Raw genomic sequence first — 14637 nt, forward strand, 5'->3', positions numbered from 1 at the left:
CTTCTTTCACTTAACATGATGCATTTCAGATTTGTCTGTGCTGTTGTGTGTATTAGTAGCTTATTCCTTTTAATTGCCAAATAATATTCCATTGTATGGAGGTATCACAGTTTGTTTATCCATTCATCTGTTGACGAACACTTGGGTTGTTTCTAGTTTTGGGCAATTATGACGAAAGCCACTATTCATATGGCATACTGGTTTTTATGTGAACTTAAGTTTTCACTTCTCTGGGGTAAAAACCTAGGAATGAGGCTTTCCCTGGTGGTGCAGTGGTTAAGAATCCTCCTGTCAATGCAGGGGACACAGGTTCGAGCCCTGGGCCGGGAAGATCCCACATGCCATGGAGCAACTAAGCCCGTGCACCACAACTACTGAGCCTGCACTCTAGAGCCCGTGAGCCACAACTACTGAGCCTGCATGCTACAGCTACTGAAGCCCGCGCACCTAGAGCCCCTGCTCTGCAACGAGAAGCCACCACAATGAGAAGCCCGCACACCGCAACAAAGAGTAGCCCCCCTGCTCACTGCAACTAGAGAAAGCCCGCGCACAGCAACGAAGACCCAATGCAGCCCAAAAGAAAAAAAAAAAAAAAAACCACCTAGGAATGAGATTGTTGGGTCATATGGTAAGAATATGTTTAACCTTATAAGAAACAGCCAAACTGTTTTCTAAAGGGTCTGTACTATTTTGCACTCCCATTGGCAATGTATAAGAGTTCTAGTTGTTCACATCTTTGGCAGCTCTAGATATTGTCAATGTTGTTGCTGTTTGCCATTCTAATAGATGTGTAGTGGTATCTCATTGTGGTTTTCCATTTTATTTTGACCAAAGAATCAAACTATTATCTTATCTAGGAAGGGTAAGGCAGGCCAGATGGATGGGTTCCCCTGGTATTTTGGACAATTCTCATGCTTCCTATCCAGATGTCCAGAGCCTTCTGAACATTAGCTCTACGTTTTGGGAATTTCCTACCTTATGAATTTGGCCTCCCCAGTCTAGAAATCAGAAACCACTTTCCCACCCTTCCTTGCAGCTGTGGTGTGGGCATGTTTTCCATACTCTGCCAACCAAATGCACCCATGTTTGAAAATTTTTCTTTTAATTTGGAAAATTTTGAAAAGACAGAAAAGTAGACAGAAAAGTATGAGGAATCCTCAATAATCTATCTGCTCCCAACAACCGTCCAACCATGGCCCATCCTTTACCACTCATTCCCCTCTTCTGTATTGTTATGTAGCAAATCCCAAACATCATATTTCATCTGCAAGTATTTTGGTACTCACATCATGATTCGATTTGAAAGAGAGTGAGGAGAAGGAGGCAACCTGTAAAATCGATTCTGATGTGAACATCAGAAGTCTTAGCAGAAAATTCTGGGTGGGCATTAGGACTTGTGTAGCCCCGGGAGTGCTTCTCTGGCCCTCCTAGAGATTCCGCGGTTTCCTTAACATCATTGAACACACATCCTTTTCTGTTTAAACTAGTTGCCTTGGTTTCTATGGTATGTAACGAAGAACCCTGACTGCTATGTTTGGGTCAAGTGTAATGTTGGTTTAATAACCAGTGCCAGGGGGTGGGCATGGATAATTCCCACTTTCAAATTGTGGAAGCGGCAAGTCTTTTGAGAAACGGGTAGGGATAAGAGATGTCATGGGCATCCATTGTACTGTTGACCCAGTGCCCCTCTTTCCTTCTGGAAATTAAACTCCCTTTGTCTTAGTGTAGGTTCCCCAGAAGCAGATGCTGAAAAGAGGATTCAAGTGCAAGCCATTTACTTGAAGTTCAGAGAACACCAACAGGGAGTGGGGAAGGGAGACAGGGAAGGATGAGCCAACGAATGGTGTGTTATCTAGAGCAATTGGAGCTTAATCTTGCTGGGGAATCCTGGAAGACTGTAGAACAGTCTAGAGTTATTCATCCAAGGGGTGAGGGAGCTGGGGTATTTATCTACCAACTCCCATCAGTTATTGGCAGAGAGCTGCTCCCAGGGGCATTAACTCCCTGGCGCTTTCCAGCTTGGGCAGAGTGGGTTGCAACAGCCAGAAAGAGCCCTCAAGAAGATAGCCACAGAGCGGGCAGCTAGAAGCCAGGTTGTGTGCTTGGAAATGGAAAATGCTGAGGGAATATGGGTGAGACGCCAACAGCATCCCTTCCATGCTGCTTCTAGGGACTCTTCCTCCCTCCTGCTCCATTTCAGTGTCCTCATGGATCCTGCCATTTTCTTACAGATTTCACCCCTCACTCCAGTTTTGAGGTGGGCAGGTTATTTGTGCTGAGCCAATCTTTGCCCTTTCCCAGGATATATATCTATATCTATATTATATATCTCTAACTATCTACCTATCTATCTATCTATCTATCTATCTATCTATCTATCTATCTATCTATCTATCTATCTATCTAACCAACCAGGGTTCTTGGACTCCTTAATCAATAGTAATTGATAAGAGGCCAGATGAGAAATTCAGGCAAGGCTTTACTGGGACTTGTGCTGCAGCACGAAGGAGCGAAAACAAGTAACAGTTCCCCTTGCTTGCTTCCTGAAGTGGGGTGAGCTGGTAACTTAAATTGGGTGAGGGTAAGGGTGGGTTCATGGGTCCGGGCCGGAGGGTTGGCTTAGGCGGTTGGCCAACCCACTTGGTGGTGCTGTGTGCAGGGATCACGTGCAGTATCCTGCTTTTGCTCCTGACACCTCAGAAGTGGTAGTTGGGTTTTTGATCCTTTTTTTTTTTAATATTTATTTATTTATTTTGGCTGTGCTGGGTCTTAGTTGCAGCATGTGGACTTCTTAGTTGCAGCATGCATGTGGGATCTAGTTCTCTGACCAGGGATCGAACCCAGGACCCTACACTGGGAGCATGGCATGGAGTCCTACCCACTGGGCCACCAGGGAAGTCCCAGTCTTTTTGTATCTTGTTGTTCGTAACTTGCCCCAACTGCGCATGTACGCAGTTATTTTTAGTCCCTTATAGTTTCTTTGTATTCTGTTGCTCTGTTTCTTGTATTCTGCAAGCACTGCAGCAAAGGGTCCCAGGTCCCAGGTCCCAGCCTGTCATATATATATAAATCAAGGGACCAGCAAGAGTAAACTATTGATGGCAGAAACTCTGTTGTTCCATAATGAACAGAGAGGGCTGAACAAAGTGGGCCCTGAGAGAAGCAGAGGCAAGCTATGGAGAGAGAGTCCTGGTACCCATCCAGATCTGTCCAATGTTCCATCACCCCCTTCCCTCTGATGTTTGGATTCTCAGCTTTCCCTTAGAGCATGTGTGCACTAACCTCCAAACCTTCACAAACTTCACCCTCTAAACTCAGCTAGTTCAAGAAGGGCATTTGAAACTATGTCAGGTAGGATATAGACTTGGCTGCAGTTACAAGGTCCACCAAAATAACAGTGCTGTTTCCACTGTCTAATGCTTTGTAACAGATCATCCCAACATGTAGTTGTTTCTTATGATTCTGTGAGCTGACTGGATGATTCTTCTGCTTTGTGTGTGTGTTGGCTGGGGGTCATTCAAGGGGCTGCATTTAATTGGTGGCTGGCATGGCATGGAAGATCCAAGATGACTGGATCTTCTGGGGCTCTGGCACTTCCTGTCTGCTGGGGTGCCTTGGTTCTCATCCATCTGGCCTCTCTCTCCACATGGTAGCTCATCCTCTAGGGCCTCTTTGTGCGGCCTCACTCTCCAGGGAGGGAGCTTGGACGTCCTTACAACATGGCAGCTGGGTTCCAGAAGAGTAAGAGCGGAAGCTGTAAGGCTTCTTATAGCCTAGGCACAGCATCACCTTCATTGTGTTCTTAGTCAAAGCAAGTCATAAGGTCAGCTCAGAATGAAGGGGAGGAAAAATGGGCTCTGTACCTCTTGATGAAGGAACAGCATGTGCATATTGGGATGAAGAAATTCTTGGTGACTGTTTTTAGAGACTACCTACCACGAGTGGCTTAAACAAGGTAGAAGTTTCTCTCTCACATAACAGTCCAGGGATGGTGTGGCTCCTCCAAGATGATGGGTACTGAGGCTCCTTCTATCTTGTTTCTCTTTTGTCCTTATCATGTTGCCCTCATCCACTTTGTTCCAAGATGATCCTTCCCTCGTTCAAATTCCAGCAAATGAGAAAACTGAAGAAGGGTAGAGTATACCCTTCCACGAAAGCTATGACCTATACATGGCTCATTGACTTCCCACATGGCCCGTCAGCCAGAATGAAGTCATATGTCCACTTAAATGCAGATGAGGCCAGGAAATACAGTCTTTAGTCTAGTGGCCAGCGGCCCTGCTAAAAATTCCATGCAAGAAGGAGTAGGAGGATACTGGGGGACACTAGCATTCTTATCTGCCAAATGATCAATTCAAGAAGAAATAGTGGGCATGTCTGGGATACCCTTAATCTTCTGCAGAGATGAGGAGCCATGTTTAATACAACCTGTTACCACTGGTGGTCATTAGGGCCAAGAGCCAAAGAATATTTATTGAGCATCTGCTATGTGTGCTGGGGACACAACAGTGAACAAGAGAGAACGATTCCTCTTCTTATGGAGTTCCCATTCCAGAGGAAGTGGCGGACCGTAGAAATAGGAATACATAAGTCAGAGAATTTCAGGCATGACAAATACAGGAAGAAAATGAAATTGGTAGTAGGTGACTTGAGCAGTGGTGGTCAGGGGAGGCCTCTGTGAGTGTGTAGCATTTGGGTTGACACCTGGAGGATGAGAAAGGGTCAATTATTCAAAGACTTCAGGAAAAGCATCACAGACAGGGGGAACAGCAGGTACAAAGGCCCTGAGGTGAGAATGAGCTTGACTTATTCAAGAAACAGCAAGAAGGCCAGTGTAACTCGAGTAGGAGAAGTCAGGGGAAAAGAGGCCCGAGGGGAAGCCACAGAGATGGGCAGGTCTTTATATGAACATATGTTTTTATTTCTCTCGGGTAAATGCCTTCTTTTGCAGAATTGCTGGATCTATGCGTAGGTGACTATTTAACTTTATAAGAAACTATCAAACTCTTTTCCAAGGTTCTATTTTACATTTCCAATTGCTCCACATCTCTGCTGACACTTGGTAGGGTCAGTGTTTTTAATTATTGTCATTCTAGGGACTTCCCTGGTGGCCCAGCGTTTGGGACTCCACACTCCCAATGCAGGGGGCCCAGGTTTGATCCCTGATCAGGGAACTAGATCCTGCATGCCACAGCTAAGACCGGGCATAGCCAAATAAATAAATACTGAAAAAAAAAATTTTTTTTGTCATTCTAGTAGGTGTGTATTTCATTGTGGTTTTAGTTTGTATTTCCCTAATGACTTATGATGTTGAGCGTTTTTTCACATGCTGTTCGGCCAGTCACATCTCTTGTTTTGTGACGTGTCTGTTCAAATCTTTTGGCCATTTAAAAAAGTGGGTTATTTGTCTCACTTTTCAGAAAGCTTCCTCTGGCTGCTGTGGGGAAGATGGACTGTAGGGGGGAAAAGTGGAAGCAGGGAGAGTGGGGAGGGACTGTAGCTTCCACAGAGGCAAGCTTGTCACAGACTCAGCACACAGCCTGCCTTCTGGGAAAGTCAGCTTTGATCTTCCCCAACTCTTGGGCTGCTGCCAGGAGAGACTGAGACACTTTACAGATCTGGTGGCCAGGGGGGCAACCCTGCTTCCTGGAGTCTGGCACTGGGAGGAAGGTGCTGCCCTCCATCTCAGCCTGTTCCTTTTCCCAGTGGAATGGAGACCAGCCCAGGCTGGCATATAGGGCTCTGCACCAGTACAGTTGTACCTGTCGCTAAAATATTGAACTACTTCACTTTTGGTTGGTAAAGAGCTTCTACCCCACATCCCACAAATATCTACCACCACCCCAGACGGTTCCCTTGGGACATCTCAGACTTCCCCACATCTCAGCAACCAAAGGGGAGCCCCAGGACTCCGATCCAGCCCTGTGGCCACATCTGTTCTGACTGGGCGTTGCCTGGGTGTGGGGCTGTTAGACTGGGGACAGCCTGGGCCTGGCTGGAGTTGGAAGAATCAGATCAGGAGGCTGAGGCTGAGGGATAGAGGGAGGATTTTTCTCAAGGTGAGCCCAGAGCTGAAGACTTGAAGTACTAATAACAGTAACAGCAATGATGTTGATAAAGATGAACGTTCATTGAGCATATACAGGGTGCCAGGCAAGCCTGATTCTAACAGACCTCACAGAATCCTCACAAGAAACTGGACCATTGCAGCAGCCTGGCCCCCAGCTCCTGCCCCTGCCCCCCACAGTCTGCTCCCCACGCGCAGCCAGAGGGAACCCTGGGAACACCCGAGTCAGATCAAGGCCCTCCTGGCTCAGAGCTTCCTCTGATCTCTGACTGCCCCCGGCTCGCTGGGCTTCAGCCACCTTGAGATGCCTGGTGTGCCAGTAGGGCCTGCAGGACATGCTCCCTCCAGACCTGGTGGCGGTGGTGGTGATGGTGGGGTGTTGATTCTTCTGCGGCGGGACTCGGCCAGGCCTGGGCAGTGGCGGCGTTAGCAGCCAGCGCTGCCCGGGACTCGGCCCTGACCCTCTTCCAGACTCCAAATACTACACCCCCGCAAAGGGCCACTCAGCGTCTGTCCCATGACCAGCATCCAGTTTCCCCTTTTTTCTCCTGAGCCCGGCCCCCCGGGGAGCTGTGGGTGTGCCGCCTGCACAGGGGAGGGGGGCTTCCTGCTGCTGGCCCATCCCCCCCGGCACCCTAACCTCAGGTTCCTCCTTCCCCAGCCCCGGCTCATGTCCTGCCGGGGCTAGAAGTCCTTGTCATCTCCTGGGTGGCCTCGGTCAGTGCTCGCTTCCAGCCACTTCCTCATTTGGTGGGAGCAGCCTAACCTGGCCCAGTGTTACCACGTTTCCCCCACCTGCCTCACCCCAAAGCCCCAGTCCTGCGTCTGTGCCGTGTGCATCTGTGTCACTGCCTATTCGTCTCCCTCTTTCTCTGCCTTCCCGCTACTTTCTCCTTCCCTATCCTCCATCTTGGTTCTTTTTTCTTTCTCTCTTAGGGTCAAATATCTGTCTTTGGGTCCTGGGTTCCATTTCTGCCTTTATGTTCTGTGTCACCTTGGGCAAGTGTCTTTATCTTTCTGTAAAATGGGGATCAGAGCATCTACCTCAGAAGAGTGTTCTTGGGGGTTAAATGCATGAACACTTGGGATGGGGTGCCTGCATGTCGTTAGTACCCGTATCCTGATGGTTCTCTTTTAATATCCTATGAACATCACATCGTTCTGATTGTCAAGTAATTATAACTGGTTCTTATAAAACGCTGACAAGGGTCAGACCCTGTTCTAGAAATATTAATTCATTTGATTCCCCACAACAATAGTATAAAGTAGGTACTATTTTACTCCTCATTTTACAGATGAGGAAACTGAGGCCCAGAGAGGTTGAGTGACTTGTTCAAGGTTGTCCAGCCAGGAAGAGGCAGAGATAGCTTCAATCACAGTCAGCCACAGACCCTCCTGTTATAATGATGTCTGACCCCTGCCTAGGGATGGAGGTCGACTTGACACACATACATTTTGCCCTTCGTTCCAGCCATTGGGGGCTGCAGCATGGCCCCTGGGGTGTCTGGGCCTGAATCCTTGGTGGTATCCGTCTCCGTTCCTCCTCCCCCATTGTCCCCTCCTCCCTCCTGCCACCACCCACCTCAGACTTCCTCCTTTACTTGGTTGGACACTACGCCACATCCCACCCGCCTTGGACTGTGGTGTCCAGCAGCGTCGCCTGCATCATGGGGGGCCTTGGACCCTCCAACAGGCTCCTGTCTCTCCTGACTGTGGGTGGTGAGTTGGGGGCTTTGGCAGCTCCTGGGTTCAGCTCTGGGCAGGGCAGGGAACAGGGCGGAAAGAGAGAACCAAAGGGTGGGGGTTGGTACCGGAGCAGATCCCTGGCACCCCAAACCCTATGGGTCTCTCCCAGAGCCTGCGCCCCCCAAGATCTGGCCTCTGGGAGAAGCAGAAGGAGGGGATTCTGAGGGTGTTGCAACAGGACAAGTCGATATAGAAGTAACACAGTCCGGGGGCTTCCCTGGTGGCGCAGTGGTTGAGAATCTGCCTGCCAATGCAGGGGACACGGGTTCGAGCCCTGGTCTGGGAAGATCCCACATGCCGCGGAGCAGCTGGGCCCGTGAGCCACAGCTACTGAGCCTGCGCGTCTGGAGCCTGTGCCCCGTAACGGGAGGGGCCGCGATAGTGAAAGGCCCGCGCACCGCGATGAAGAGCGGTCCCTGCACCGCGATGAAGAGTGGCCCCCGCTTGCCGCAACTAGAGAAAGCCCTCGCACGAACCGAAGACCCAACACAGCCAAAAATAAATAATAAATAAATAAATAAAGTAGCAAAAAAAAAAAAAAAAAAAAAAGAAGTAACACAGTCCGGTGGCCTTGATGCCGGCCCGCAGGTCCCACCAGATGTGGCTCTCCACCGGCGCCTGCTGCCTGCCAGGACCCACCCTACCCAGCTTCTCTGCCCAACCCCCAGTCATAGTCACGTGTCTCAGTTTACCTTCTTTTTCTCTCCTCAGGTCTCAGCCTCGTTCAGGCCCATACAGGTAGGCCTAGACCTTGCGATCCCCCTCCCTACCTCCCAAAGACCACCCCACCTCTGTCCCTTCCCCAGTCTCTCCACACCACCCACTGATGACTGACGCCACCTCCCAATTCCCAACTCCCTCTGGTCTCCTCTGACTCCTGTGTCACTTACATTCCCAGACTGCAACTGCCCCTCGGTGAGCCCCGGCGTGCTGGCGGGGATCGTGCTGGGGGACCTGGCGCTGACCCTCTTCATCGCCCTGGCCGTGTACTCCCTGGGTCGGCTGGTCCCTCGGGGACGAGGACCCACGGAGGGTGAGTGGAGCTGGCCGGGGATGGCCTGGGACCCTCTGAGGACTTGCCTGGAAGGGAGGGGTAAGCTCCCCAGTCACATCCACCCAAAAGGAGGTGATGGAGGGGTGGCTTTTGCAACAAAATGGTCCCAATTCTCACCCCGTCTGTCTCTGAACTCTGCTGTTCCCCACCCCCAAGCAGTGACCCGGAAACAGCACATCACTGAGACAGAGTCGCCTTATCAGGTGAGGAAACCAGCTTTTCTTTCTCACACCTCACTCCTGCCCTGAGGGTGTCTTGTCCCAAATACCCCTCCCCCAGCCCCTGCAGAACCTAGACCCTAAAGCCCACTTTCTCAGCAGCTCCTCAGACGCTTGAAGACATAGCATCCAAAACTGCTTTCAATGATCAATCACAACCTTATGCTCAGCTTAAAATGCGTGGAGGGGAAATACAGGGATGGTTTGTCTCAGTCAGAAGGCAGGCTATGAATTGTTCCGGAAAAGCCCAGCCCAGGACAGGCTGATTTCTCAGAGAAGTCCTCATAAGGGCAGAGGATATAATTCAACCCTAGTTTGGTAACTCTAAAGAGAGGAGCTCTGAATTTGTGGGGGAGGGACCCTGCAGCCTTTGAGAAACTGACGAAAGCCAGAGACTCTTCAGAAAAATCCACACAAAAAAATACAAAATTGTGCATATAATCTAGAGGCAGTGCAAGTATCCTTGAAACCCTTCTTAAGAACCACAATGCAAATGTCATCTTTCCATCTCCCACCTCCTGTCAATGCCATTCTTAACCCTTTAGGGGGTCATGAGCTCCTCTGAGAATCTAATGGAAGCCAAACAGACCCTCTCCAGAAAGATGAGCTCCAGACCGGGCATTTGTATACGATTTCAGGGATTCTATCTGAGGCCTGCATCTTGGGGCCATAGAACCGCACCCCATCCCCATTGTGAACCCCGCTCTGTGAAATCTGTTTTACTTGTCTGCAACCAACTTTGCTTTGCCTCACTTGTGGATAAAAAGTCTCTTTGTAAAGTATAAGAATCTCAAGTTTGGCTCTGTGAGGTCCAGAAGACTGAAGGGGTTTTCCAGTTACTGGGGGAGGTGGGATGCAGTGAAATTTTAGGGCAAAGCCCCAGTTTATTCATTCCTTTGGTGGAATTTGTTGAGGGTCTATATATGCTAGATGCTGGAGACACAGCAGCAGAGCTTACATCCTAGTTGGGGAGACAGACTTTTTAAAAAAAATTAATTAATTAATTAATTAATTTTTATCTTTGGCTGCGTTGGGTCTTTGTTGCTGCTTGTGGGCTTTCTCTAGTTGCGGCAAGCAGGGGCTACTCTTTGTTGTGGTGCGCGGGCTTCTCATTGCGGTGGCTTCTCTTGTTGCAGAGCACAGGCTCTAGGCGTGCGGGCTTCAGTAGTTGTGGCACATGGGCTCAGTAGTTGTGGCTCGTGGGCTCTAGAGCGCAGGCTCAGTAGTTGTGGCTCATGGGCTCTAGAGTGCAGGCTCAGTAGTTGTGGTACACGGGCTTATTTGCTCCGCGGCATGTGGTATCTTCCCGGACCAGGGCTCGAACCCGTGTCCCCTGTATTGGCAGGCGGATTCCTAACCAATGTGGCACCAGGGAAGTCCTGGGGAGACAGACTTGAAGCAGATTAACAAATAAGATCATTTGGGGAGGCAACATGAAGGAAATAAAGTAGGTTGATGTGACAGTGACTTGCGTGCGCGGGGAAGAAACTATAGATGCGGAAATCAAGAAATGCCTCTCTGAGAAAGTGACATGAGCTGAGACTTGAAGGGTGAGAAGGAACTATCCATGGGAATATCTAGGGGACCAGTGTTTCAGGCAGAGTGAACAGCACACACAACGGCCCCTCGGCTGGGGCATAACAATGAGGCAGAGGAGAAAGGGGAACATTGAAGGCACTTGAATAAAATCCAGATCTCTATCATGGCTACAAGGTTGAAGAAGCTGCCAGGGGCCTTGCAGGCCACTGGGAGAAGGCTAGATTTTATTTTCAGTTTATTCGGTGGACTCCCTTCACTGATGGTCCACACCCTGTCCATCCCTTTAGGAGCTCCAAGGCCAGAGGACAGATGTCTACAGCAACCTCAACACACAGAGGCCATATTAAAAATGAGCCCAAACCAGGGCAGTCAACAACCTGATGCCTGGATCCAATCATTCCTGATGCCTGCCCAGCACTCTATTCCTACTCCCACCAAGATACGGATCCACAGAGTGTCCACAATGAGACGTCAACCTCTCCCCACTACTGCCCCCAAATAAACATGGAGCACACAAACAATGCTGAGTTATTCCCGATCCCTGGGCTGACGGGATGGGGATATGCGGGGTTCTAGGGGGATCAAGGACCCAGAAACAGCTAAATGAGAGGGAGCCTTTGGGGAACCTGGGTTGTCTGAGAAAGAATTAGAACAAGAAGTATTTCAATTGCTTTATTCCAGCCCAAAAGAGGGTTGGATTTCCTGTGCCACCACACACAATCCAGGATGACAGGGTCAGAAGTCATATGTCGCAGTTACTGGGGAGTCACCCCTGCCAGGCATGTTGATGTAGATTTTGCCATCTTCTGAGTGTGGGGAAGAGAAAGCACGAGGCCTGACCACCCACCTTCCACCCACATCTCCACTTCCTTGGGGACCCCCTGCCTCAGGGGTTTCCTCAGGAGTTCCCCCCAAGCACCGCCCCCAGGGTTTCCCCAGAACCTCGAGGGCTTGCCCGGGGGTGCCCGCCCTGGGGACCCCCTCCCTAGGGACACCATGCCTCTTCAGGCCCAGCTCGGTCCCTGCCCTCACCTTGGGTGGGCCTGCTGCGTGGGCGCACACACACAAACACCACCACCACAATTAGCTGTGACACAACCGCATCTGCGGCCACGAGACCCGCCAGGAGTGGCAGGAAGAGGGGCCCACATCCGGAACAGGAACCTGAAGGGTGGGAGCCAAGACAGAAGGCAGCTGAGGGGGGTTCCAGACACTTGGGCCTGGGCTTTGGGCATATGGGTCAGAGGAAGTCCCTTTGAAGGTGGGTGTCCCAGATTCCCTGGGGAATGAGAGGGGAGAGGGAGATCCAGAGAGAGGCTGGGGGTTGTCCCAGGGCTCCCAGGACTGTGCTTTGGGCATAGTAAGTACTCCTGAAGACAGGCTGGGGGGTGGCCGAGTCCCTGGGCCTTCAGTTTGGTGATGAGGACAGTGAGATGGGGACCTAGAGAGGGCTGCAGATCCTCTGGGGGCTCTGATTCGGGGATGCGAGGTGAGATCCAGGACCCACAGGCCACACTTTAGGGATGGAAGCAGGACCTGAAGTGGTGCTGCAAAGGGGACAGGGTGTTGATTTCTCACCTGGGGTCATCTGAGCTGCAGCCACTGTGGAAGGAGAGGGAAGGTAGATCAGTGGGGAGAGGTGGTTCTCAAAACAGGGTGCAGGGAAAGGTGATGTCCTGAGAAGTAGCCTCCACTCTGGAGAGATCAAATGAGAAAGAGGGGCCAAATGGGAGGGAAGCACCCAGAGACACAGAGGGAGACAGGAAATCAGAAGTAGAGGCAGAGACCCAGCGGTGAGAAGGGGACGAACAGCAGCCATCCAAACTCAGCTTCCCTCCCCAAAGAACCAGGCCCAGAAGTTTCTCTATGGAAGGGAAAGGGCACTGGGAGAAGGACCCATCCTCAGCACCCCTCCCTTCAGATGCCACCCCAAGCCACTCCTTTCACAAAACTCTGCCTAACACCCCCCATAACCACTGGCTTCACCTGGGAGCAAAAGCAGGAACAGAATGTTGCCTGGAGGAACCATGGTGGGCTGGGGGCTGGAAGAGGTCTGTCAAAGAGCTTTGGTCCAGAGAAGTCCTGAGGAACAATGGGGAGTAGAGAGGCAGCAATAGCGGATGTCACTCTGCCGGTGGCAAGGCTACCTGCTTCCTGTGTGTGTGTGGGAGGGGGAGAGGTGATGGATCTCTCTGACAGCCTTTAGGGACAAACTAGGGGGAGGGTCAGAGAGATCAGGGAGGCTGCTGTGATCGTCCAGGTGGGACGTGACAGGTAGACCAGGGTGTGGGCGCTGGGGAGATCCTGGAAAGATTTTGAAGGTAGAGCCAACAAAACTTGCTGATGGAGTGGATATGTGTATGAGAGAGAGGGGTCCAGGATGACCAAAGCTTCTGGCCTAAGCAACTGAGGAGACGAAGCATCCTTTGACACGATGGAGAAGGAGGGGAAGCAGGCTTAGGGGGGAAAGTGCCAAGGTTTGGGCAAACTGGGTTGGAAATGCCTGATAGATCTCCCTGTGGAGAAGCTGAATGACCACAGCTGCCTCTTTGAGTTCAGGGGATAAGTCTGGTCTGGAGATGTAAATTTGGGGATTGCTGGCTTATGGATGGTATTTAAAGCCATGAGACTGGATGAGATCATCAAGGAAGTGAGTACAGACAGAGGAGGAACACCACCTCCTCCCAACACCAAGAATGGGTGAAGAGGAGGAAACAGCCAGTAAAACGGAAGGAGCAGCAAGTGAGGGAGGAGAACCAGGAGAGCATAGAGTCTTGAGGGCAGCGGAGAAATATGATTTCCATGGTCACCAAGATGGGAACTGAGAATGAGCCTCCCACTGGAATGTCAGTTGGCTTGAGGGTTGGGAATTCCTGCCTGCTTAGTTCACAGCTATACCACAGCACCCAGCAAAGTACCTCCCTTGCAGTAATTATTTTTAATTATGAATGAATAAATGAGAACTGGCCTCTGAAAAAGGTGATGTGTGGAAGGGGGGAAATTTGAGTCCACCTATATCACTCTTACCTACAGACCTTTCTTCCCTCGAGACCAGGGAGTTCAGAACCCCAGCCCCCTTCTCTCTCAGGACCCAATAATACTGGCAGCGTCCCCCCGCCCCTCGCCAGCGCAGGGCCTGGGAGTCAAGGCCTCCAACACCCCCTTGGACAAAAGTCCAGGTCCCCAGTTCCCTCCTCTTTCAGGAGTCCGCTACCCCAGGCCCCTTCTCCCTCAGACCAAAGACGGGGTTCCCAATCCCTGTTTCCGGAGAGACTTAGGAGTCGGGCTCTTAAAGTCAGCCCCGCCCATTTAGACCCCAAGTTTGCTCGAGCGCAACCCGGGGACTCCCGGGCTTGTGGGCGGGGCCCGTCCCACGACTGGGCGGTGCCAGAACTTCAGTTTAAAAAGTCGCGGGGGGACCCGACGCAAGATCGGGGACCCGGCGGCGGCTCCGCGGGGAAACAGCGAGGCTGGCGCAGCGCCGAGGCCGGGGCCCTGGGGCCCCACAATCCGCACCACGGAATCCCCGAGGTAATGGAGGGGCGGGGAGGTGAGGCACGCTCGGCCTCTAAGAGCGGGGCTGGGGGACGGACTCTTGAGGCTCTGAGGGACGGAGCTAGAGCATCAAGAGTGAACGGTGAAGCATCAAGCTGAGAGTGAGGGTACCCGGTGTTTGGAGGGGGCGGAGGGTCCAGACTCCTGGGTCGTGATGCCGGAGCGGCTGGGATTCTGGACACTTGAGTCCCGGGGTGGGGTGGTGGGGTGGGGTAAAGGACTGTTGATCCTGAACCCTAGGTCCCGGGGGGTGAAAGCGCTGGGAGCCCCGACTCCTGCCTGGGTCCTGCGAGGAGGGGGCTGGCGACCCGGACTCCATGCTGTAGAAAAAGAGGCTGGATCGAGTCTTTGGGGGCGTTGTTTGAAATCAGCCAAGGTCTGGGTGGGCAAGGTCCGGGGCTTGGCCGCAGGGATGCACTCTGGCCGTGACCCTGCCCCACCCTGGGATTTCCCGAGTC

The 14637-nt window shown here is 51.5% G+C and overlaps 2 protein-coding genes across 4 annotated transcripts; one reads left to right on the top strand and one right to left on the bottom strand.

Moving 5' to 3' along the window:
- The first annotated feature begins 7665 nt into the window (after nt 1-7665).
- LOC118884894 (transmembrane immune signaling adaptor TYROBP) lies at nt 7666-11137 on the top strand. Of its 3 annotated transcripts, none has more exons than XM_036833037.1 (5): nt 7666-7786; nt 8525-8551; nt 8712-8846; nt 9027-9070; nt 10912-11137. In XM_036833037.1, exons 1-5 carry the CDS (start codon nt 7735-7737, stop codon nt 10969-10971), a joined length of 318 nt encoding a protein of 105 aa, XP_036688932.1. In that variant the 5' UTR covers nt 7666-7734; the 3' UTR covers nt 10972-11137. The 3 variants fall into 3 exon arrangements, with proteins under 3 accessions (XP_036688932.1, XP_036688930.1, XP_036688929.1); XM_036833035.1 differs by having other exon boundaries at nt 7673-7786; nt 9024-9070; XM_036833034.1 differs by having other exon boundaries at nt 7673-7786; nt 8712-8906; nt 9024-9070; nt 10912-11129.
- A 145-nt stretch (nt 11138-11282) lies between these two features.
- Nucleotides 11283-12718, bottom strand: HCST (hematopoietic cell signal transducer). Its single transcript, XM_036833056.1, has 4 exons — nt 12611-12718; nt 12203-12226; nt 11657-11788; nt 11283-11430 (listed from the first exon to the last, which is right to left on the bottom strand). The coding sequence occupies exons 1-4, from the start codon at nt 12651-12653 to the stop codon at nt 11360-11362; spliced, it is 270 nt and encodes an 89-aa protein (XP_036688951.1). The 5' UTR covers nt 12654-12718; the 3' UTR covers nt 11283-11359.
- Nucleotides 12719-14637: the final 1919 nt, after the last annotated feature.

This window comes from Balaenoptera musculus, chromosome 19, assembly GCF_009873245.2.
Source record: "Balaenoptera musculus isolate JJ_BM4_2016_0621 chromosome 19, mBalMus1.pri.v3, whole genome shotgun sequence".
NCBI classification, from domain to species: domain Eukaryota; kingdom Metazoa; phylum Chordata; class Mammalia; order Artiodactyla; family Balaenopteridae; genus Balaenoptera; species Balaenoptera musculus.

What these genes read in the sequence shown, in the direction of transcription:
- LOC118884894 (XM_036833034.1), top strand. Translation starts at nt 7,735, where the DNA reads ATGGGGGGCCTTGGACCCTCCAACAGGCTCCTGTCTCTCCTGACTGTG. An exon ending in CCTCGTTCAGGCCCATACAG is followed by an intron (nt 8,552 to 8,711) that starts GTAGGCCTAGAC and finishes TTACATTCCCAG; the next exon opens with ACTGCAACTGCCCCTCGGTG. An exon ending in AGACAGAGTCGCCTTATCAG is followed by an intron (nt 9,071 to 10,911) that starts GTGAGGAAACCA and finishes CCATCCCTTTAG; the next exon opens with GAGCTCCAAGGCCAGAGGAC.
- HCST (XM_036833056.1), bottom strand. Translation starts at nt 12,653, where the DNA reads ATGGTTCCTCCAGGCAACATTCTGTTCCTGCTTTTGCTCCCAG. An exon ending in TGCAGCTCAGATGACCCCAG is followed by an intron (nt 11,789 to 12,202) that starts GTGAGAAATCAA and finishes CCCACCCTTCAG; the next exon opens with GTTCCTGTTCCGGATGTGGG. An exon ending in ACGCAGCAGGCCCACCCAAG is followed by an intron (nt 11,431 to 11,656) that starts GTGAGGGCAGGG and finishes CCCCACACTCAG; the next exon opens with AAGATGGCAAAATCTACATC.